This window comes from Acyrthosiphon pisum, chromosome A2 (genome assembly GCF_005508785.2).
Source record: "Acyrthosiphon pisum isolate AL4f chromosome A2, pea_aphid_22Mar2018_4r6ur, whole genome shotgun sequence".
NCBI classification, from domain to species: domain Eukaryota; kingdom Metazoa; phylum Arthropoda; class Insecta; order Hemiptera; family Aphididae; genus Acyrthosiphon; species Acyrthosiphon pisum.
Window position 1 is genome coordinate 68,766,352 of NC_042495.1, and position 26,980 is coordinate 68,793,331.

A 26,980-nucleotide genomic window follows, 5' to 3' on the forward strand; every position below is an offset into this window, starting at 1 on the left:
CATAAAAATAAAAAAATATGTGTTTAAAAATACTTAGATGATTTTTAAATTTTAAATGATAAGTATAATTTACCTAGTTCCACCAGCTTCCCAATTTAAATGGTATTCATACCCCACCGCATCTCTATAAATTATTGAGCCGCGACTTTCACCATTTACAACAGTACTTGGTCCGCCACCATTTGGGGGAACACCATCATTGTCATCAGCTTATAAGAAAATAATATATTATTTTAGTTAAAATTAATTACATCTAGGGTTAGGAATGTGAACATTTTAATATTAAAAGATATACTAACTATACTTAATTATGTTTTATTTGCTTGGAATTACAAAATTATATGTATAATATAATTTATATTATTAAAGGTTAAATAAATTCACATATTTTTAATTAATATATGTTAGTTGTTATTATTAAAATAACAATATAATATAATGCCCAACTACCTATAATAGTACTATTTATTTTCTATTATACAATTCTTTCAATTTTGGGATAATAGTAGGTATACCAGAGTAGAGTACCCAACATAAATAAGTACCTATATTGCAATTGTATGAATGTAAAATGTTTAATTATCTTAAATGCATATAATGCATAATATGAAGTATTATTAGTATTAAAATTATATTTTAAAATTACTAAATACTATTTCATATAACCTACCTAGTTATTTATTTACCTGATAAAAGGAATATTGTTTTTTAATTCCAAATAAAAAAAGTAAAATTGATTTAATTATTATCAGATAAGTTGTTTCATTTCAAAATTTGGGGGTCATATTCCCAAACCTTAATCCAATTTTTGTTTTTGGGTGGGTGGATGGGGGTGCAGTAACCCCTCCCCTGAATATGCCATTGTTGTGCACGACCTGCGAATGAGGTCTGGACACGCCTATGGATATTAATCATTTATTTTACTACTGTATTTTTAATTTAGAAATCTGGCAACCTTATTAAATTACCTAAGGTAGGTTGCAGGGACGGACTGGCCAGGTGTGCTAGTGTGCCGTAGCACACCAGGCCGGCTTATGAGTGTGGGCCAGGCCGCCGGGGCATTTGAAATTTTAAAAATTTGACGACATTAATAATAAATTTATTTTTAAATATGAAACAGTTTAAAAAACACTGCTATTGGTTGGTACAATGCTACAATAAGTTCATAGTCGATGGAGTCTGGGGGGGCGCCAGTGCCCACCGGCCACTCCCGTAAACACGCCTATGGGCTAGGATTTATATGCAATAAAAAATTGTAAAATATGCATTTAATTTTTTATAAGATAAACACTAAAATATAGTTACGAAAAAAATATTTATTTATTAAAATACATCAATGATAGGCTGTTTGTCTTAAAATAATATAATTTAGAAATAAAATGTATAATTCACGTATAATTCACGTGCGTGTTACATGAAATAAAATTTATATTTGACAAAAAAACCAAGTTTTACGAAATATACTATAAAACATGCATTTTTTACATTCTTATAATCGAAATATGCAATAATATTAATTTTATCCAATATATGCAATAATATGCATTTTATCCAAAATATGCAAAAACATGCAAAATAAAATTACCACCATTTATCTCATCATGAGGTGATTCGTGGACATTACTGACAAAATCAATAATCAGAAGTAGCAAAAAAAAGTATGCTGTTGCATATAAATCCTAGCCCTGGTTATAACCTACTGGCTATTGTCTATTTATAATTTATACCCGAAAAAAGTAGGTATTCAAAAAGAAGCTGTTATAAAGGGGTTTGGGCCGCTTAGTTGTATATAATACTAGGCTGTTTACCTCCCAGTCCACCCCTGGTAGGTTGAATTAATTTTCGACAAAAACAATGAATTTACAAATTATAGTGTGTTTAAAAAAGAATAATATAATATGTTAACATTTTCAAATCCCCACAAAAAATGTTTTGTATTAGGTACAACATAATAATTAATACAACTTATTATCTACTACTCTCTCAACGAACAGAGTATATATTATGTTTATATCTATAGGTATATAACTACTTTACTACATAGTACTATCACGGAATATAATAATATTATATATGATGAAATATAAAAATGAAAATGTCATGTATTATGTGGTACTATTATACCGGGACAATGGGACATGCTGTTAAAACCGGGACGACCGCAACCCTTTTTATACCTACCAAAATAAAATATTTTGAGTTTTATTAATTATTTCATGAAAAATTAATATACTGGTGTTTAGTCTCCCAATTAGGGCCAGTGGCGTATTTAGGAATTTCAGGATAGGGGCAACACATTTGTGTCGCCCCCCCCCCCCTCAACAGTAAATGTATTTACTAATATACTGTATATAATATATATAATAAATATATACTAATTTAAAATTGTAATGTTACATTCAACAAGGAAGGTATAATTAGACATTTAAACAACATTATTGTACCAGTTAAGAGTGAAAAAATATTATAAATAAAATAGTAAATCTTTCAAAATACCTACATGTGTGACGGCAAACGAATAATTTGTTAAATAAAAATAAAAATTTGCCGCCCCTCTAAATCTTTAAAAATTTGCCGCTCTGGACAATGGGACCCATAGCCCCTACTTAAATACGCCCCTGATTAAGGCTCACATTTAAAAGTAAAAAGCTGTTCCATAAAAAATGTATTAGATTTAATAGGCCACTAGTCTTGTTTAAAGGACCATTAGCTCACTATTGATTGATTGATTAAATGTATAGTGCAACCCTACATTAGAATATACATAATATTATTATGTACTCAAGAATAACAAAATATTAGTAGGTAGTTAGCATCAGTTGCAACTTACAAGTTACTAAAATGAATATCTATATAGTCATAGGTGAGGTGTGTTGAGCAAAATTAAATAAAACATTTCTTACCTTCCATGTTTCTGAGATTTCCGTGTAAAAATTGTTAACATGTACTAGCTCTCTCAGATTGCAAATAGTTAATGAACCCGCTAGGCCATACTCGGGTCACTATCCCATTGGCATTAGTCTAATAAGTTATACATAAACGGATTTCTTGGACGATAATATACTAAATATACACTTTACTTCATAATATTACCATGTATTGAATTATTAAATTAATTTTAGATTTTATAAATAAAACACCGATCTATTTTCGGTTATTATGGATTAAATTTGATCACACACATACAAACTTGCTTGCTCGTCCTCCTGCGTTTATATATAAATATATTCCAACTATTAATTATTATGAATAACCAATTTATTATTACGATAATAACTTCACATTCCTAGCACACAATATAATATTTTTAAAAAAAGGTATGTTTTCAGTGTTAATCTGGTCCACGGGCCCTTGGATATTTTTATTTATTGGGTGGTTTTAGCTAAATGGGGGAAGAAAATTAAAGGATGTATTTATATTGTCAGATCGAGGTAGATAAACAATATTGGAGTACGTAGTCTGATACTGAAAACAGGCCAAATTTCTAACCCACTACTGCAAGGGAAGAAAATATACTACTCGTACAATATCAGTCAACGCAGTCACGGATCGAGGTCTAATTTTGATTCTCAAAAAAGTCGTGTCTCAATGTTAAGATCAATAATTCAACAAAACAAAATTTCTTGCCAATTTTTTTGTTAAAAAATCATATTTTTAACACACCATTTACCACCTAAATAATTGAGTTAAAAAACTTGTATGAACTATAAAATAATCTAAGCACGCTTCTGCTTCGATAGTTCGATATCTAGTTTTCAGATTCGTATTAAATTGAAAAACTAAAACCTTCAATATAAGTCATATCTTTATGAAACCTTCAAACAGGAGTGTCCCTGAATTATTTTAAAATTCATAAAAGTTTTTTAACTCAATTATTTAGGTGGTAGGTACATGGTAATAATAATTATATTATTATACGCCACAAAACTTCATAAGTCACAACTAAATATCATAATAACTACAATTCATAATTTATTATGTCATTCTCAAATCAAAATCCAATAACAAACCGTACCATAGTACTATATTAGACAGTAGGGCATTATATTAATCAAACTATATGTACAATGTGTACGTATATTTATGTTCACACGGTCAAATATGTTTTCAAATAATTTAAAATAATTTTTATAAAAAAATATACCTAGGTATATTTTAATATTAAAACAACGGCTAATAAATATAAAGTAATTAAATAGGTATCTAAGTACCTATTTATTTTTAAAAAAATTATATTATATTAATTATATATTAATTTATACTATGCTTTTGTATAAGTACAATTTAATTCAATAACATTTTTTTCTTATGTTGTGACCAGTGTTGGGGATTTATCTAGATAAAATTATTTTTTTAATTATCTTATCTAAATAAAAATAATTAAATCATCTAATTACCTCATCTAGATAAATGTAATGGTTATCTGTGGTAATTTATCTAGATAAATAATCTATATATATAAGAATCTAACTTGATCTTGGAGACGAAGGAAACCGGTTAATATGTTTATTTATTATTATTATTATTATTTATTTATTTGTTTGCACTTGCATTTTTCCATTTGAAATATATTATTCATTGAACAAATAATTTATTGTTACATTTTTTTTTACCTTACCTATCTCTATTCTATAATAAAAATAATATAATTTACCACTCCAGTGATTGAATTCAAAATGCAGGATATATAATTTTCAGAAATTAGCAATAACAATAACTACAATATGTAATTATATTATATTATTATTTATTTGTATAGCCAAAATATAGTCATATGTTTTTTAATTAAATTATAAAAAAATAATTTCTTCCGGAGGAAGGTTGGGCAGCTAGTATAATTATAAGAATATTTTTAAATACTGAAATAGCCAATAATTTACAAGACTCGAGTAGTGATTCCAAACACCAATATTATTATAGTTAAAATAAAGAAATATTTACTGAAATATTGTCAGTTTTATTTTGTTATTTTATTTTTATTCAAGTTGTATTAAAAACTAATATTGTAGATTATTTTAGTTGAAAAATAACATTAAGGATTAATTAATAAATATTACCTAATTAGTAATTACTAATAAATTACATTATTTATAATATAATTTAAAAACAAATAATCTATTTTTTTTATCTAGATAAATGTATGTGTTTTATATTTATCTAGATAATTTTTGAATGAATTATCTGTTATCTTATCCAGATGATTTTTTGGTTATCTTTTCCCAACACTGGTTGTGACTTACTATTTACTAACATCAAAAATCTTTACGGGGTTTTTTTTTCCGAATACCATTTTTTTTATAAATGGTTCTAAAATATTTGAAGTTTAATATTCGTCAAATATTTAATCGAGTGGCGGTGCATAACATTGAAGGGCGTCGGCAGGAATTTGTTATAGGAGCTACAAAATATTTAAATTTTTAAATATTTTGTTTCACTATCTGAATAGTGTTAAAGTTTTGATTGTATCTTACCTATAGGTAGAGAATGTAAAAATTATTTATGAATTATACGTAGATAGCCAGATAGGTAGTTAGTTAAAACTTAATCTTATACTGTTTTCATTTTAACTATTTAACTCTTATGTAATTTTAAATTAGCAATTTTATAAATTAAAATGTTACCACAATACCTGCACTGATTTGATAATTTTAGTAAATTTATAAAATTAGAGCATTTTAGGATTTTTGAAGTTTTTGAATCTAAAATTTGGATTTTAAATTTAATTCATTGTTGTACATGCTTTTACGTGATTTTTATAAAAATGTAACAAACAATAACTATTTACAGGTAAATAAATATATTTATAAAAATATATAAATGTTTTTTCATATTAAAGAAGTCTAAAACGATCAGTTCTGTCTGTTAAGGTGGTTGGAGCATATATTTTTTGTAGTTATAGACCAATAAGCGGAAGATTAGTTTATGTACTACCCGATGTCCGATTATTATTTTAAAATACGTATGAACCATAGAACATTATTAATATTAATAATAATTAGGGCTCGGATTTATATGTAAATACATATTTTCTCTGAGACATGATAAACTAATTTCGGCAAGTGATAAATTCGTTTCACAAGATTTTTGATAAAATGAGCTATATTTGAGTTTACATATTTTTACATATTTTGCCATAAGTACATGTTTTTACATATTTCTCAATAATTCCATTTTTCCTACATATTTCGACAATTTTTTCATTTACGATTTATTATTTATTAATACAGACTTGCCCATGTTTCCAAAAGTACAAAATAGTAACAAAATAATACCAATTGTTAAACTTAATCTAATCTACTGTCGATATAATATGTTTGATGTTTATGACCTCATAAAGATAACGATTTATTAAAACGTGTTCGCGTTTGAAGTTCTGACAGTTGACAGTGTACCTACAGTAACGAACGGGCCGTGTTTTAATTTCGTGGGTTTAATCTGTGTATTCAACAATACGTCTTAATTTACGTGTAACCAATAATGCCGTCTGAATATTTCGTCTGAAGCTTCATTGGATGTTGAACTTTCTCCTTCAGACATAGTCAACATGCAATATTGTCCTATAACATCAGTCGAAGTTGAGAGATCTTTCAGTCGATATAAATCAATTTTACGACATAATCGGCGATCTTTCGAATTCGAAAATTTAAAAATGCATGTCATTATTAATTGTAGCCAAAATAATTAGATAGTTAGATAAATATTTTTTTTATTAGTTTATTACATTTCATTCTATTATTATTTATTATAATTTTTTTTTTTTTTTTTTTTGATAATACATATTATACATTTTTTAGCACATATTTATGTACATATTTTTGTTGTATAAATACATATTTTGGTTAAATAAATACATATAAATCCGAGCCCTAATAATAATTATTATATTATTATTTGTTATTAATATTATTATGAACTCATCATCCCTTTTTCTAGGTTATGCAGGAAACAGATTTTTGATTTTTGTATTCAATAAGGCTTAAAAATATGTTTACTTTTTAAAAAATTATAAAAGCATTTATTTTTGGACACTTACATTCAGTTTTAAAAACATCAATTATTTTTCCTACATACCCTAGTAAACAAGTTGTCGAATAAAGACATATTTTCAAAATTTAAATCTAATCATGGGAGGTAACTAAATAAATCTTTCTCTTATAGCTATTTTGTAGGTACCTGCCGATTTTAAAAACTTATAGCATGCACGTGCTTGTGTGAGACTGTTCTTAGAATCGTAGACGACATATTACCATTGTCATTAGCCTAATGATTGATAAGGACACACACTAAACTTCATTCACTACTCACACAATGACACCGTTCAGATATACATGTAATATAAGCTGCCTAAATATTACTCCTTAATATGCTATGCTCCAACCCCCTTAAACTTTTTACATCTTTTAAGAAATCCCTGATAATAATTATGTTAATTGACCCAGAAAAAGTAAAGGGGGGCAACTACCCCTACTCCCCCCCCCCCCGTGGACCCTATTGATAACAGTATAATACTGTCATATCATAAATGTTGCTATTAATATGATAAAAATTTGTGTAATAACAATATTAAATGTTTTACCTATACGTTCATGTTTGCTCCGCAGTAATTATACAATATACATCATGTCCAAGGGGGAATGTACCGCTCAGATGACTTAATTGTAACTCCCAAGTCTATGTAATTTTAAAATACGATAAATATTTTATGGACAAAAATTGTGAAATCTCCCTATAAAATGCAATACGGTAAATATTTTTGTGTGAGGCGCAAATAGATGGACAACGACTGTGTAATTTCCGCGTGTTCCGTGATGTGTTATATGGTAAAATTATAATTGTCTGAGCCGAACATTCCGCCTTGGACATGGTGTAATAATCGCAGAATAAAAACGTTCGTCCTGGAACATAAATATATATAACATTATTCTATGAGTAAAAAAGCGTGTCTAAAGTTTATTGTATACCTACTGAACTTACAACGAATCGCGGACATTTCCCCCCAAACTGTTTTCGGTGGTAATAGGACATTTCCCCCCATTTTTTTTTAAGTTTACTATTTAATAATATAATATTATTATTTAATATAAATATATATTATGTCTATTGTCTAATATTTTCAAATACTTTCATAAATATAATAAATTATAGATGTATATATTTAATCAACTGAACTACTTGAATCAAATTCACAAGCAATTATTAAAGTATTAAATATTCAAGCTGGTACAGTTTTAACAAAATATATATATGAACAAAGGCTAAAAAATATAAGTTAAGAAATAACAAAAGAATCAGAATGTATCATTTTTACGTCGGAATTTTTAACTATTTTTATTAATTATTAATTATATATTACTTAATACCTACTTATTTTTTTTTTAAATTTTTATAATCTCATTTTACACACACTTGTATTTTGTAATACAATTACTTTTCCGATATTTTTATTATACTTACTATATCTTACTATAATGGTCAATATAAAAGTAAGTTTGAAAAATATATAAGAAAAAAAGCGGGTAAGTGGATGTCGCTCTGCTGTACAGTATGTTACAAGTGGGTCACTGTATAATGGATTGTATCAAATTTGAATTCAATGATAAAATATTAAAATATCATTGTGACATTGTATACGAAGAACAATTCTGAGCGGAAAGATTTGTCAGTCTATATCGTTATTATTTATTATTGCCTATAAGTTGAATTAATATTTTTGAATTTGTCACAATTTTTTATTTGTTTCTATAGGGATAACCAAAGTGTTAGAAATTATAAGTTTTTTAGTAGTTTTTTGTAATTTTTCGGTGGTTTTTCCCGTGGCATTAAATAACTATTATCTTTTGAGAAAATCGAAAAATGACCTCTCTTAAGTTCCATCGTGATCCAATAAGTATAATTTCTTCCTAATTTGAACTTAAAATGTATGTAAAATATAACTGTGTTTATATATTTTTTACATTGTTTGCTTACAGTCATGGCAACCAATTTTTTTGTCTTGGATGCAGTATGAACTATTTATGAGAATCGTTGTTTTAAATTTTCAATTCTAATTAAACATTTTATAATTTTTAACTACGTTTTGAAAAATTGTCAATACAAACATAAATTACTACAGTCTACAGTAATAATAATAATAATTTATATAAAATATAAATATTTTATATTGTATATATTGTATTATTGTATGTATCGACTATCGACAGAGAATTTTATGCAGATTTCATTAAAATGATCGGTTTACCCAATATTTAAATAATTATCCTAATACTTTAAAAAAAAATATATCATAAGATAATTTTATATTTTTATCAATTAATTTATAATAAATAATCATGATTTGTTAAATTTGATAACAAATTATAAGATTCAGGTTTAAGAAATATAATTAATATAATGTAATTTATTCCGAAAAATACAATACTTTATTCCAAAAACTATTAAGTAATCTAATTTAAAAACTGATCAAATAAACAATTAAGTTATTTCGAAAATTATTGTCCCAATAAACATTATCCCAATGTTTGTTTTTAAATATCAATTATCCAAATATTCTGTTATCAAATAATTTTTTTTCCAACGGAACATTCTCCCAACATTGGAACAATGTGTATTGGGATAATAATTTTGGGAAATAAACTAATTGGGAGAATTATTTATTTGACATTTTCTAATTTGGACTAATAGTTTTTGGAAGAAAATGTATTTTTCGGAATGTAATATGATTGGTGAATTAATTATTGGGAAGAAAAAAAATTGGGAGAATTGGTAGCGATCCTATTGAAACTAGTGAACGAAAATTTGCTATGTCGTACGTTTGTAAGACGGAGACAACACATGCGGCTACGACGTCCTCACTCCTCATAAGGTCTATTAACGTAGGTCTATCGTCTATGTGCCGCAGGCTATTATGTGGATATACCGTAGCACGGTGTACGGTAGTAAATTATCGTAGCATTTGGTCAGCCTGTGCGGCCGATGACGTCGGCCGTGTGTTAAAACCCGCTGCCTCCCTATATCGGCTGACAGTATAAAAGGAGTCGCGGCACATGGTAAAACTTGGGTTCTTCGCACGAGAAACCCCACACGTCCGGCTGTCCTGTCGTGCTCGTGTTGCTTCGTCCGTTAGTTTTTCAACGTTAAAATAAAATATTATCTCCTCCCCGTGCTCGCCGTCGCAATCCGTACACAACACGACAAAACAATTAAATAAAATCTCAGACTGACGGACGTTGCTGTTTCCATTGGACCTTCAAACATGTCGTTATCCCAATCGTCCGTGGTAAGTAATACTTCTTACTCCATATGTGTGGGGGTACGTCGCTACTACACGCTCCCAATAATTTACCATAATATTATAAATTGTCGTCGAGTGATGCGCGCCGATCAACCGACACTTGGCCATGGCCTAAACCGTATTTTTCGTAAAAGTTAAAACGATGTATTGCCACATATGCACTGTGTCACACTCGAATTTCGGTCACATAATAATAATTAATATGATATAACGGATTGAGGGTTTATTATATTAATTAGTTTTGGCGTTGGGCGGTCGTAGATAATAGAGTAAAAAGAGTTTCACTCTTCACGACTAGCAAAACACTGACTATTACTTCCATATGGTGATGATTTAGCTATTATACTAGGCGAATTTGTGACTCACATCTAAAGGTTAATTTTGTAGGTCATTAAATTTAATTATTTATACATTAGTTCCTAGTCATTTTTCTATGATGCCTCTTTAAGTAGGTACCTACATTTTTTAATGATCATTGTTATTAGGTATTATGTTATTCTATGATTATGAGAACTACTACTATACTATGGTGTCTATAAATTATAATATGAGCGATGAGCCATTATAAAATGTTCAGGATTTATTTTAATTATAATTTCCTTAGTTCTTATTTTCGATAAGCATGTAATTATTATTAACAGAAATGTTATGTGTACCTATATCCCATTATAATGTTAATATTATAATTTATAAGTAAAGCCATAAATGCATTCAAATTTAAAAATCTAAACATTTATATTCAAAAATAATGAAAACAATAAAAAATGTTATGATGTACTTGGACTTTTTTAAATATATAGTTCAAATTTTACTCAAGTTCAAGTACCTATAATCAGAGGTATAATGATTGATTAAATAATAATTTGTAATATAGGTAAGTGGTCATTACATGAATAATCTAACACAAAATAATGGTATAAATAATTGTAATACTTTATCATACTTGTTATATTAATTATGTATATAATTTTATTTTATTTTTTACTTTTTAGACAAAGTAAATTACATAATTTTATAATATGACTCTAATTTGTAAATATAAAACAAAGGCTGGACAAGTTAATGATTTTTTTTCAACTCAGTTAAGTTAACATGCATCAATAACAAAAAGTTAGAAGTTAATACACACTTTGTGCTAACTTTTTATTGTGTTAAAAAAAAGTTAATTTTTATATACAACAATAGCGTACTTAAATTTTTTCCAACCCATAACTAAATTATAGACTATACCTAGTGTTTATACTTATTACCTCGCTTATTACTTTATACAGTATTTCCATATAAGTTAGATTCAAATGATATACATTTTTAACTTAAAACAATTCACAGTAAATATTTTTTGACATGAAAATGAAATAGACTGAAATAGTGGAATATATTAAAATCAAAAACAAAATAAATTAACTTAACTTATTTCTTAAAATGAAAAATGTATTCGTTAATTTTACGTTAATTAAAAAAGGAATTTAGTAAGTTAACAGTTAAGTTAATGTAAAGCCAAAAGTAACTAGTTAAGTTAAAAAGTTAATTTAATTTAAACTTTTTAACTTAACTAACTTTTTAACTTATTAATGCCCAGCCTTGTATAAAATACATTTTGAAGTACTATAATGGATACAATTGTTTGAAATATTATATTTTCTCAGATAAGATTTTCTATTAGCATATTAATATCTACCAACAATTTTTTTAGTTCACCAAACATTTACAATTCTAATAAGGCTATTGATTTTGATTTATACATTTATCTGTTAAGCTTATTATTTATTTAGCTCATTTTTTATTACCCAACTCAATTCATTTTGATTTATAATCAACAAGGCAGCACAGATTATATAACACTTTTATAATATTTGATCTAATTGTATGCAATGGTGATGACAGTTTGAGATAACAAAATTAAAGTAATTTTTGCAATTTTTAATAAATTTATCATACCTAATTCATTATTATAGAATAAATTAATATTACCTACCTATTTTAAATTTAAAAGTTAATTTTATGTCTATAAAAGTTGTTTTTTTCAAAATAGATGTATGAAGTGTGTTTAAAAATTGGAAAAAAATCACATTTTTAATTAATTAATATTACATTTTATGAAATTATCTATGAACAAAATTAATTTTTCTACTAGCATCAATTGTCATGGTTAATTATATTGTTAGGTAAATTATACAATATAAATATTAAACTATGATAGGACTGGACTGGTTATGTTTTTAATTAATTGTATGTATTCTTGCATTACCATTATATATAAAGCATCTGTAATCTGTCTGCATATTATCTAATGTCTAGTATTCTAGTACCTACTTATTGTGAGAATTATTATTACCTATCTTAAAGTCATACCTTAGGTATATGTTGAATCATGAAACTGTTTTGTCCACCTTTTTTATGTCAAGGCAGATTTTTTTATTGGTTAGAGTGTGATGATTAGCCTCTTATGGTCAATTGTTTATAGCTTAAGTTTTGTTGTTTTTCCTACATTAAAATTCAATTCATACCTACCCAAAATGTGACTAAATTAAATACTGAAAATTGAATAATGTTTTTGTATTATGATATAGGTACACAAGTACCTAACTAATGTAGCGAATTCTCCAGGCATGCTCATCATGCAGCGCATGCTGAACAATAAAAACCTCGATAAAAACCTAATTAATAAAAATACAAAAAATATTTTGTCATCAATAATATAATATTACGTATTTAAAAAAATCGTAATGTATACAAAAAATGTCATCTATTTCTGGTATACTTATCTGTGTCGTAACATTTAGTATTTACTGACAGAGCATGCGATAGCTGTGTGTGCAAGCTATACGATGCTTATTATCGCTGTGAAATACCGATTATTCCGAAACCTTTAGCTGCGGTACTAACCACCCAAGGCATGCTCAGTCAGTTGCGCCTCATCAATGAATTTTGAAATATAATTAAAATTAAAGTCTTATATATAAATTAAATAGAACTATAATACATTATGATGTCATCATAATGATCATGCCCATACATCAGAGTCAGCATTCGCCACTGCAAACTATTATTTTTATACACACACAGGGATACCACTTTATTTTACTTTGCCTGAAAATATGTCTTTTTTTTATTATTCTTAATTAACATTGGCAACATTGGCCATTAGTTACAAATTTGTGTCTATTTTAACCACAGCATATTACCATATCCATAGGAAGATATTTTAATTTTCAAAAATTAATAGTTTGTATATTTATTAAGTAAATAATCATAATTTATTTTAGATGAAATTATACCAATCGGTAATTGAAGATACAATAAATAGCTCTCGAGAATTTTTTGCGGAAGAAGGTATTGACGATCAAATTTTATTGGAATTACGTCAATCATGGGAATCTAAAGTAATGGCCAGTAAAGCAGTTGATGCACCACCTCCTCAAGAAGTAGCTCAACTTCCTAAAACTGTTACTTCAACTGTTGTTAAACAAACTAAAAGTCAATATGCTCCTACAATAGTCAGTAAGTATTTTTTCTTAAATCATTAATAAATATTTTTTCTAAATGTTTTTAGATTTAGGTTTTATAGTTTTTTTATATCCTCAATTATTATTTTTAGATAACTCTGTTCAGCAATTAAAAATGGTCCAACAACAAAAAATACAACAGCAGCAACATCAGCAACCGCTTCAACCACAACAGCAGCAACAACTACCACAGCAGCAACAATTACCACAGCAGCAACAACTACCACAACAGCAGCAACAGAAGCAGCAGCAGCAGTTGCAGCTGCAGAAGCAGCCACAGCAACAACAGCCACAGCAACAACAATTACAACAACAGCAACAGAACACTTTGGTTTTACCTGCAGATTATGCAAACAAATATGTACCTATTCAAATAACCTTACCAGCTCAGACAGGTTCCCAAGAAACGGGTTCTAGAGTTCTTTCTATTCAAGTTCCAAGTTCTGCCATACAAGGTTGGTTGTATATTTATGTTAAAATATTCTTTCTAATATTTTAAATGCTGTTACTTATTATTGTTTTAAATGTTTGTAGGAAATATGCTACAGAGTATACTTAGTGGTCCAGTAATAACTAATAGTATGGCAATGGCTACTCCGTTAGCTACATCTTTTTTACAACAGCATGTCAATAGTGTTCTTGCTGCTCAATCAATTTCAAGTAAACTATTAATTTAGAATTTTTTTTTGTCATAATCTTATATGTATTTTTATAATCATTAGGTGTTCAAACTGTTGTTCAACCAGAATTTTTATCAGATGTACGAACTACACAGCAACAGCAACAGCAGCAACTTCAACAAAATAATCAATCCTTTATTAGTGGGAATGTAACTGGTGGTGTTAAAAGAACTATTGCTCAGATAGACGGAGCTAATGATTCTTCAACTTCAGATGATGATGATGATGATGATGATGATGATATAGATGATGATATTGGTGATAACGATGACGATGATGATGAAGATGATGACAAAGATCAGAATAGTGCTTCTGATGCTGTAAGCATGTTTAGTATAAATAAATAAATAAATTAGATCTCAATAGTTGAAAACTATTGAAGTATCAGTTTAATAATTTAGACTTTTTATTTTTAACAAATTATGAATAAAAGGCTTTTGAAACTATTATATGGAAATTATCTATGTTTAATTATGTATTGAGTATTCATGTGTTGGAGTCAAATCATTGAAAGAAATTTATATTATCATTTATTTATACTATTATTATTTAATGAATCCAGAAGTTAAAAACTATAACTGTAATAATACTTTTAGCACATTAGTTTTGAAATAATCATCATTCATAATTTTAAATGTAATATAAATTAAAATAAGATAAATGTTTGATTTAGTACATTGATTGTGTACTTAATGTGATAGTTATGCACTATGTATAGTGTTAGTATATTGATAAAGCTATTTTTTACATGACACACTACATTGATCTTGTGTACAGTCAATAATGCATTGTACTTTAAATACAATAGCAGTTTTAAATAATTGTTTCTTTTAGTAAAATATATTAAAATATTACTGTAATATATGTTGATAGTCTTATATTTTAAATGTAAAAGTATATTTTGTTTTGTAGGAGCCATTAAATTCTGGCGATGATGTAAGTGACATTGACAATGGTGAATTATTTGAAACTGAAAATGTTATTGTTTGCCAATATGATAAGGTAAATTTTATGATAAATGTATTAAAGGGATCGGTGTCTACAGTTATTAAAGCCTAAACATACTAATCTTTTGTCTATCATACTGATTGACTCAGTAATTTGATAATACTATTTAAAACTAATTTGAATTTCTTTATTATGTCTACTTAAAATTAGTCCAAATTTTCCCCCTCCCCAACAACTCTAAATTTAGTTTGAATATTTTGAAATTTCCTAATTTTCAAATGTTGATTATTTGGATATTAAAATAGACATTTTAAAATTTAGACTGGACAATCTCACGTAGACATAACAAATTAGACTAATATGTTATCGCATTATGAGGTTGGTCAGTAGGATGTACAAAAATTACATACAAATGAGCATAAATTGTTTACCACTAACGCGCGCAATACTGAGGCAGTGACTTATACATGCGTGCGTGGGGGTGTTCCACTATTTGTTTTTTACACAGTCACACACATAATAACTAAACTTCATAATGACTTCTTCCACCGATCCCCTTATAGTTAAAAATAATATACAATCAAGAATAATTTTCCAGAAATTTACAAATGAAGTGAGCATAATATGATTTTGTTTGTTATTGTAGATTACTCGTAGCAGGAATAAATGGAAACTTTATTTTAAAGACGGTATAATGAGTTTAAATGGGTATGACTATGTCTTCCAAAAAGCAACTGGTGATGCTGAGTGGTAACAGGTGATATATTTTGTGTTATAGTTACAAAGGATGTTAAGTATTCTGTATGAATTGATTTTTATGTATTGAATGAATTGTTCTCAAGTCTTCTTTAATGTATAAAAAGACTAGATTTTTATGTAAATTCCCAAATAATTAAATGTTGACCTATGTACATACAATTATGTCATATTCAATTTTGAACATGTGGAGGTATTATATATTAACAATCAATAAAGCTCCCTATCAATTTAGTTTGGATAACAGTATGTAATATATTTTTTTTATTTAGTCATTTATTGCTAATATCACTAATATGTATATATTTTTTGTTTAAAATATGGACAAATAGCCCAATAGTAAACAATTGCAATACTATTATTTATCAAATCTTAAATTAACATCAAAAAAGAAAGTAAAAATAATTAAGAATGATTAATTAATAGCATTAAGAACATCAGTAAGACGGTTTTACATTAATAATCAGCACTACCCTTACTATACTGATCAGCGGCATAGTTAGTGGTGAATACAACTGGTACTGTGAAAGGATACTCCTAATGTGAAGAAAAAGAACTTTAAAATGAATCAGTTAAAGAGTATAATATATTAACGGTGTTGCAGCATCGGATATAGTGGCAGTGTTGTCAACCATAGTGCTGGCCCTAACTCTGTACCGGCTGGTCCGATGGTGATAAATGCAACATGAAACCACTTAACTTACTCTATTCTCGTATAATTTCCAGTGCAATTAACTGTTGTAAAATCCACCCGATGGTTATATAAAAATGAAAAATATACATACTAAGTATTAATAACGTTTATGCAATTATTTTTTCTAAGAGATTATATTTTTAATTGATAATATTTATTATTGAAATTTGTTTTACTAATATAAATCATTATAAAAGACTGCTATAAGAATATAATTTATTATACACAAAATATTGTTAGATTGGATTTGTTATAATATTGTAAACTTTTATATTTATTTTCAAAAAGCATAAAAAGTACCTAATTTAATTTTAAATGAAAACAAAATACATTTAAAAATATTTATGTATAAAATAATATATCATGTTATAATTTCATACTTGTCCGATGAATGTATTGATTTCACAATGTGTTATTTGTATTCCACCACCTTTTGGTATAGTAAAAATTCTTTGATTTTCTACATAATCATCTTTTCAAATATGAAAGTAAGACCTTGTTGGTAATTTTTTTTTTTGCGGTGTGGGGGGGGGGGGGTGGTGGAAAGTAAAAAATATCTAGTATCCAAAAGCGTCGATAAAAACCAAATTAAGGAAAACCTGGAATTTTTACGCAAAACCGGTTTTCGACAATCAATTAAGTTTTATTGGTGTAACTCAAAATCTAGTAACCATAGATACTTTAAATTTCCACTAAATGTTTATATGACAATTCTCATACATAATAAAATTACAAAATATTTTGCCTAAATTATTTATGGATATAAGAGAGGTTTTAAAATATGATATATAGACATTTTTTTGTTGGGTTAAACATTTAACACAAGGTTCCTCATAATTCGTTATTATATCATTTGAAAAATAATAAATATATGCAAATTTTTTTTCTTTAAAGCATTTAAAGTTCAAGTTTTGACAACATTTAATTAAAATCTCAAACATTTGTAATTAAAGATGTATAAAATGTTTGAATTTATTGAAAATTAAAACTTGGTTTTTCATAAGTGTTAATTTTTGTAACCAAAAAATATATCAACACAGTTTTTTCATAGATACTTAAATTAAATATTTGAACAAAGATTTTAGTAATTTTGTTGTAATTTAAAAATATTCGATGGTACTTGAAACTTTTAAAGTATATATTATTTTATTGTATATCACAATTAATAATTCCAATTTTAAAATGCAATTTATTTGGCAAAAATTCATTAAACTTACTGCATTACGATAAATGTCTAAAATAGTAAAATATATTAATTCATTAATAACAATAATATCATAAGAATAAAAATAAAATTTACCGACTTAGTAGTTAGTATTTAGTAATATAAGCTCTACTCCTGGTAATTTTGTAATGTCACCCCTCAAAATGTTTCCGCTTTAGGCCAGTACTTATAAGTGTTATAACGCGTATCTGAGTATATGCCTAAATACGCATTTCGCATCAGCACGTGTTTTGGTAAATTAACTCAAATAAAAGTTAAATGCCAATCTCGGTATTCAATTTTTTTTTCAATTTTACTATTAATATTTGAACGGATACAGGCTTGCATTACTTTAATAAATTGTAATATTACATATTTTTAACTTATAACTGATAACTGATAACTAACTTTACTTGTACATTTTTTTTTTTTTAGAAAACTTCTGGGCTTTCCTCGAGATTTTTTTGATTTTTCTTAGCTTACGAAAAAAATACGTTTTTGAGCGGGATCTAAGTAAAAAAGTGCCCTCTTAATTCTTTACTTAGTAGGTATATGTTCTATTTAGTCTGTGATCCACTGTATTTCACATAAATTCAAGTGTTTATTAATTGTATTTAATGAAATGACTTTTCAGTGTATTGCGTCAGAAATTCAACTTGCAAATTTTTTTGGAATCAATGCCGTACTAAATTTCATTAGCGCCCCAGGGCAATAATATTTGGCACTCCTATTAAACACACATATTAAAACATTTGCCGCCCTTTAAAATGTTACAATTTTTGACATCTTAGGGCACTTGCCTCATTCGTCACCCCTTTGGCACTGCTCTGGTTAGGATTATAAGTGGTATATATCTGGATTCCTAATTTAAGTAAGTACCTATATAACATCACAGAATACAATAATATAGGAAGTACATAATTGTACATTTGTTATTTGTACATATGAGAAGAACATTATTATAATATCTGCTAGGTAAGTCAGCAAGTGTATAAACTACCATAATGCATAGACGACAGTGTATACAGTTGGTATTATTATAAAAATAAAGCATTTCCTAGTAAATTTTTAGTGTATATTATGTTACGGTGTTAAGAGCATATCTTAATATTTATTAGTGTTAAGTTCTGGTCCTTAGTTACTCTTTGTTTTCTTTTTCAATTATAAATACGTGCAAAATATGTAAATTACATGTTTATCATACATTCGCATGCTCTTTAGATATTATGTAGCTATATTGAAAATTAGTTCATCGTTTTACTACTAGAGCGTGATACATAATAATATAATATTACAAAATTAAAAATTATATTTTAATTTACTAAGTAGGTAAATATTGTACGACAGTAGAAGTCTGAGAAGTCATACCTACTGAATAGTTAATTTGTACCAATATTTATAACCGGCAAGAAGCGGCTTCTTTGGCTGTGTGCATTAAAACATATTTTTAGATTTAATTAAATGTAAACAATATAAAGCAATCTAAACATTTATTTATTCAATTGTCAGACCGTTGGACAAAGAAATAGTCCCCGTAATTCACGCAGTAAAATGTACAAAATCAATTAACGACTGTGTATATTTATTATTATTTATTTTATAATGTTTGACACTCTTGCACACTTGCATTGCACTATTAAAATTGTACCATCCTTTCCACAATCTATGGTTAGAAAACCTCTCAGTAGTTTTTTTTGTTTAATTAAGTGGGTACCTATTTTGGATTTTGTAATCTAGGTGCATTTTAAATAAATATAAAGGTTAATATCAGATCTTTCAGGCATATTTTATTAATCAATGCCTAGAGTTGTATCCTTATCTGAAATATACACAGAATTCGTACTTAACGCGTTTCTCTTTTTTTATTTAATATTTTTACCTCAGATTAACCTACGTTTAAAGATACTTTAATATCAATATCGATATAAGTTATCTATAGATTATATCTTATAACTTATATTAGATTTAGACTATAAGTAATTTGTATGTTGCCCCCGGTGAGCTTTTATTCTGTGGGCGCGCTTGCTTTAGTAAATAATTATGCCGATCCTACGAAGACATTATTTCAATTCATGAAAATCTAGTTACAGATTGAATTCTCTCACAACCCATTTGGATTCAATCGCGAACTGGTACGGTAAACGTAGAGTTAAAATCAATTACTTAGCGCATTAAACGAAGAAATGGTTACTGTCCAAACATATATATTATTTATTAATAATACTCCGATCTTAACTTCCGATATAGTTATATCTATAGCATTCAATCTAGACAAAAGATTAGTCTAGAATATACGCACAAAAATCAAAAGGCTATACGAGAGTAAGTCGCTGTCTCTTGAGGCTTTGTTAAAAAGGATTCGATACTGACCCTTTTTTAGGCGTTCAATATAGGCAATTTTCTAAGTGCGTGAGAGCATGTCGAGTAAATGTGTGCGAGTGAACATTAGTGTGTATGACACTAAACTATGACTGAAGCTTAAACTAAAGCATATTTTATTTATTTTATTAATTAATTGTTTCGACATACCTACCAACTAAAACTTTGTACAACGTTTTAAATTTACAATAAATAGAATTAATATGAAGAAATAAACTTCGGGATCGATCTGAAATTGAATACCTAATTTTTATTCGCATATTAGGTTATTGCCATTGATTATGAGGATGTCAGAGCACTATTCGTTTTCTCTCTGGCCCATGCGCAACATAGACAAAACGCGTTTACGAAAAATCATTTTTTCTATGCCTTTAAGTAATCTTAGAGTAAAGTCACCTATTACAAAAAAATAGAGAATAATATTTTTGAGCTCAAAAGGAATGACATCGATTTTATATTTTATTATTATTTGACTTTGTATTCCACTTTCAAAATAAATAAAAAATGTTGTAAATTTAAATGATGTTTAAATTGATTTGAGACAATATTTAGACAAATCGATATGTCATTCCCTCAAAAGTATTATTCTCTATCTTTTTTGTAATAGGTGACTTTACTCTAAAATTACTTAAATGCATAGAAAAAATGATTTTGCGTAAATACGTTTTGTCTATGTTGCGCGTGGGCCAGAGAGAGAAAACGAATAGTGCGCTGACATCCTCTTAAGTAAATAAATTTAAAAAAAAGAAAGAATTTTATAGATCCACCATGCGTTGGTACGGGGTTTTAAAAGAAAATAATATTTAATTTATTGATTGTTATTCAATTGTACAACAAAAGGTATGCCCTTATGTTTGTAGCTTACATATATATAGGTACCTACCTAGACTCAAAAACTACTCGACCGATTTGGACGAAAGTTTCAGAGATTGTTTTTAGAGATATCGGGAAAGTTTAGAGAATAGTTTGAACCCCGATTGAAAATATACCAAGTGCTGTATATACAATCCGCCACAGGCGCGGTTTTCGGTCGAATTAGTTCACCAAGGGAGGTACCCCCGATACCGATGGGCCCGTGAACTGAGAACGACACTATATAGTGCGTGTACCTGCGTACACTATAACAAAGATTCCTATATATCGCCGTATTGTATGTTCGTTCATTTTTTTCCCTGGAAAATTCGGGACTTGTATTAGGTATATATGTATAATATGTACAAAATATTAAGATATGATATGATCACATCGATCATTAAGCTTATACAGAACGGCGATGTCAAGGATAAAAACGCACTGTTTCGTGGTGGACGGAACAATGCGGTATGCGCTAATCTTGCCCGTATGCAAAAGGATCGTGTTATCCAATGGCGGACAGTCAACGACGACGAAACGGATGAAAAAATTACAAGACCTGTGTGCCCGTGACCAGTGTGCACACTGGCGAACGCCGACAACCGGTTAACGGGCCGACAACACACTGGCCCGGCGTGCCCGTACACGGTTTCCGTACTTCCGGTGAAACTGATCAGGCAGACGTGGTGTGGCCTTATAGACTCTTTGGATCTCCATGATGGTAAATGAACTCCAAATCAAAATAATTTATGAAGAAGTTAAAACAAAAAGAAACTCGCTAGTCTCCGCACTGCTGCAATTCATTGCTTATAAATAATTCACTCATCCCATCTGCACTTCCTGGAAATCCTTAACGTAGGTTAACGATAAGACGGAGTATATGGACGTGTTGTGACGTCTTTTAGTTCCTCGTTGAATGTATTAATCAACATTGAAATGCCACAAATCGGTGGCTTTTTTAAATAATTTCAAATACGTATGATAAAACCAATACCTACAGAATTTTTTTCCGTGGCATTAATGCATAATATTATATATATTTAAAATATATATTGTAAATAAACAAATTACACGTTTGTGGTCTGACATGAATGTAGAAAAATATGATATCGTGAGTTACCTCTGCCGTGTCGTCGTCTGGCTTGTCGTGGTTTAAGGTTTTCACAATAATAATTCTGCAGTAAGCTTACTAGCTGTTCATTAATAGTTGTAGAAGTCAATCGACGATTGTTATACATAGTAAATAATAGTTGTATAGGTATAGATATCTGATCTAGATTACTGATATTAGATTTTACTATACAATTTTTACTACGCTAATTGCCATATGCCCGCCGGCGGCCGTAAATGAATATGGTTTTATATTATTAACTTTTCCGTGGCGCTATAATAATGCACCAAAAAAGCGCTGTGGCGTAGCGCGAATTATTACAAATTTTTCGATGTAAAAAATATATTTTTAAAATTTTTTTTTATATTTTTAAACTTTTTTCAAATAAATAGTATAATATACAAATTTGGAATGACACTGAAATATGTACTTGGCGTACAGATAATGCATAGTCGTGTGACCGCCGGCGGGCATATGGCGGTTAACGTGTTAGTGTAAAATGTATAACTTTTTGGATTTCTCGAACTAATAATCCGAGTAATTTTTATTCGGTATCGTTGCTGCAGATTGGTTAAAATTGTAAAAAATGTATCGAATTTTGAATTGAATTTTTTTTAAACAGTGTGTTTCTCGTGTTATATTAGTGTTTGAAATTTTGAACTTCATTAAAAAATGTTATATGACAGAAATTTTAAAATCAATATTTTCTGAGTTCCGCCTACACTCATGTTCGCGTTTCGCGGGAATAGTACCGAATATTCTTGTGACTAATAAAATATATCCTCTGCTTTTCTGTGAAAACCCAGGGTTATACAATTCCTGGTAACGTAGCTTTGCTGAATTCTCAGTAAACAAATTTCACATAGACGGTTAAATTTTATTTATTATGTAGGTTTGAAAATTTCAGTTTTTAGGAAATAATGTTCCCAGGAATTTTCGGGAGTCCCAAACCTAGTAAAAACCACGTACAAATTAAAGATTAAAAAATTATATAATTTATGAAAAAGTAAATACGTTTTTTTAAATCTAATTTTAATGATTTCCGAAGTAAAGTAACATTCGACAATCGAAGGTTAACTTTTTTTTTGCACATTTTAGATTCTGAGTGGAACGATGAATGTATTGATTTTACAATGATGTGTTTTTATTTTTATTTTTTATTTTTTTTTGTGTCTGTCATCACCTTTTAGGATAGTAAAAACGCTTGGATTTTCTTCAACAGTACCTTTTCTGATAGGAAAGTGAATCTAGTTGGTACTTTGGGGGGTCAAAAGTAAAATTTTTCCAATAGTTTTCAAAAGTGCCGTGAAAAACAAAAGAAAAATTAAGGAAAAACGGGAATTTTTACGCAAAATCTGTATTCGAGAAAATTGCTTTTGGTTTTTGGTATAACTTTAAAACGAATGACTGTAGATACATGACATTTTCACTGGTTGTTTATATTTCCATTTTCTATACATGATAAAATGTTCAAAATATTTTGATTTGTTTTGGCTGTTTACGGACAATTTCAGTTTCCAATTCTTTTGGTTATTTCTCTATAAATATCAATTAAATTGTATTCGTTGGGTCAAAAAGCGTGAATTTTAATACAATGCTCTTAATATATTGTTACAACAGCAGTTTAAAAATATTAAAAGTACATGTGCACACATTTTTTGTAATTCGTAAAAATTTTTCTTTTTAGAACTAAGATTTTAAAATGTAATACAAGATTCCTTATAGGTTAATCTACCTTTATCAAAAAAAAATGTCTATAATAAACTCAAATTAAATTTTTATGAGCGTTTGAAATTCATAGTTTTACAACATTTGATATTCACTCGATTTCTTACGTAACGATTTTCTTATTTTATTGTAATTAAAAACGAATGACTGTAGATATTTGAAAATTTCACTGAATGTCTATATTAGCATTTTTTATATATGATAAAATTTTGAAAATAATTTGACTCTTTTTGAGCTGTGTACAGACATGGTCAGTTTTAAATTTTTTTAGGTTTTTTTTCTATAAATATCAATAAAGTTTTATCTATTGGGCCAAAAAGTGTAAAAATTTAATACAAGGCTCCTAAAATATTTTTCAATAGCAGTTGAAAAATATTAAAAATACATGGGCACAATTTTTTTTTAATACCATAGATATAAGTGTATAATATGTCTTATACCTAGACTGACATACCGTCTCTGCTCAGAAACGTTTTTCTTATACAGTGATATTATATCATTGAATTCAAATTTAATACTATCCATTATACAGTGACCCACTTGTAACCTACTGTACAGCAGAGTGACATCCACTTATCCACCTTTTTATAATTGTATAAATCATTATATCGATATATCAATATTGTATGTAATAATTAATTAGTAATTCTTCGTATTTATAAGTTTACACAGCGCAATAATATTTCAATCTAACAGAAAATGCTTGGGAAGTAGGTAGTATTGATTGTAAATATAGTAGATTGATCAGTATAAATTTGTCGTGTTTTTTGTGGTGCGCTATTTTAAAAGTGTCGTTGTGTCATGCTGCGGGCGTTTGATTAATAATTGTGCCTACTAGATCCAATTTTCTTTCAAAAAACACCCTCAAAGTTGAAATTGAATACATTTTACTGCTCTAAAAGATGATATCTCATAATTTTTTTTTTAAAAATACCACATTGTAAATTGAATACATTCATTGCTTCGTTCAGAATCTAAAATCGAAGAAAAATGTAGCTTAATCATCAATATGAATCATGTACAGAACATTACAAACATATAATGGAATTCTTGTATACAGTAAAAATATTTAAAAAATGTAAATACGGATAAATGCAGAATTACATGATAAAGCAGTTCAAAAAGTGTCAATAAGCTACATATCTCAACACAATTAGATAGATACCTATCTCTACCGTGTAATTATATATATATAATGCGAAAGTCTGTTTGTGTGTTACGCTTTCACGCCTAAACCGATGAACTGATTTAAATGAAATTTGGTACAGAGATTGAGAGATAGATTAGACCTTGGAGAAGGACATAGGCTAGCTTGTATCATGGAAAAGGGTAAATTAGAGGTGCTCAAACGATGAATTTGAGATTCACGGTGGAATTTGAAACTTTTTATTTGTTTATAAATTGTTGTCATCACTGGTTACAGATTATAATAGTAACAGTAGAAATTATAGTAATTTTTTTTTGTATATTGGTTGCCATTTGTTAATTGTGCAGATCAGGTACAAGAACGCATCAAATCGAATTTTCGCATTCCCTACCAAGGTGGCTAAGTTGCACTTATAGCCGCCCATTGGCGTGTTCGCAATCCACCGCAGGTGGATTGCCTACTTGATATTTTGTTGTACAGTATCTGCGACATTTTCGTACATTGCCTACCACTTACCAGGGTGGCTGAGTTGCTCTTACAACGAGTTACACCCAAAAGGAGTTGAACAATCACACACTTTTTAAGGGTTGTCATTTTTTACGGGCAACGAAGTGCGCGGGATCAGTTAGTATAATCGTATATTACGAATTTTAATATATTGTTTTATACATTTTTTTTTATTTATATATTATTATTTTTCTTTTATTAAATATACGACACCACTATCAATAGAAAAACACGTACTAAGGTATAATACTAAGTATAAGATTTTTTCAAGTCTTTGTATACTTCCTATAATCCTATTGTTTCAATTTTAAACTCGGTGATAAGTTAAATATTACACAAATTTGTGTAAATGCAATCGAGAATATTTTGTGTACCTTGTTTAAAACTATCGAAATAAATGTTGTTTATTTGTTAGTTGTTTATAAAATAACACAATTTTACTTTATATAAAATATAAATTTGTTAAAGTTATATTATAATATAAGCTTTAGCACGTATCGTACGTACGTCGTCGCCTGTCCACCAGCTAGTGACCATAATACATAAGTGGTGATTATATGTTTATATTTTTTTGGTGAGGTGATTTAGTGATTTTGAGCTTATCTTGTCATTGTGTTAATTTAATGTCTGTGTTAAATTCTAATTAAATTATAAATCATAATTTTCCTTAAAAAAAAAAAAACGATTCTGAGCGGAGGTCAGCCTCTTATTTTTATCATTAAAATTATATTTTATAACACCTATCAGTGGCATAGCCAGGATTATGAAATGAGGGAGGAAGTTCAGTATAAATTAAACCAAGTTTTTATAGTTTCCATGTATAAAATAATTTAGGGTTCGGGACTTGATGCACAAAAATTATTGAAATAAGCAGTCGAAATTGTCAAAATATACTTAAATATATTGCAGCTGCATTTTTATATTATTTTTGAAAAATGCATAGAACATATTACAATTTCTTTAATTTTTGATATCCAATTTCATCAAAATCGAACTTTTCAATACTTATAATATATAAGCATTGATGGCTATCTTAAAATACAATAGTTACATTTTATATAAAAAATGAAATATGGTACCTAATGAGTTCGGCGCTCTATACTTGACGTTGATATACCTACTAGGTATAATTTGTTCAAAATGCTCGAACAAAATTTAAAATTATTTTTCATTAGTA

At 28.0% G+C, this 26,980-nt stretch overlaps 1 protein-coding gene and 1 long non-coding RNA gene across 2 annotated transcripts; both read left to right on the forward strand.

Annotated features, from left to right (window-relative positions):
* Positions 1–10,009: 10,009 nt before the first annotated feature.
* Positions 10,010–16,430, forward strand: LOC100168697 (transcription initiation factor IIA subunit 1). The gene is made up of 7 exons (XM_001950558.5): positions 10,010–10,276; positions 13,558–13,792; positions 13,890–14,252; positions 14,332–14,457; positions 14,520–14,797; positions 15,390–15,479; positions 16,072–16,430. Exons 1-7 carry the CDS (start codon positions 10,253–10,255, stop codon positions 16,177–16,179), a joined length of 1,224 nt encoding a protein of 407 aa, XP_001950593.1. The 5' UTR covers positions 10,010–10,252; the 3' UTR covers positions 16,180–16,430.
* Positions 16,431–18,038: 1,608 nt separating this feature from the next.
* Positions 18,039–19,144, forward strand: LOC115034236. Its single transcript, XR_003839590.1, has 2 exons — positions 18,039–18,623; positions 18,714–19,144. It is a non-coding gene; the product is annotated as an uncharacterized LOC115034236 (long non-coding RNA).
* The last annotated feature ends 7,836 nt before the right edge of the window (positions 19,145–26,980 follow it).

Coding starts and splice junctions, on each gene's coding strand:
- LOC100168697 (XM_001950558.5), top strand. CDS start 10,253: ATGTCGTTATCCCAATCGTCCGTG. Junction 10,277..13,557: donor CGTTATCCCAATCGTCCGTG/GTAAGTAATACT, acceptor AATTTATTTTAG/ATGAAATTATACCAATCGGT. Junction 14,458..14,519: donor TGCTGCTCAATCAATTTCAA/GTAAACTATTAA, acceptor TATAATCATTAG/GTGTTCAAACTGTTGTTCAA.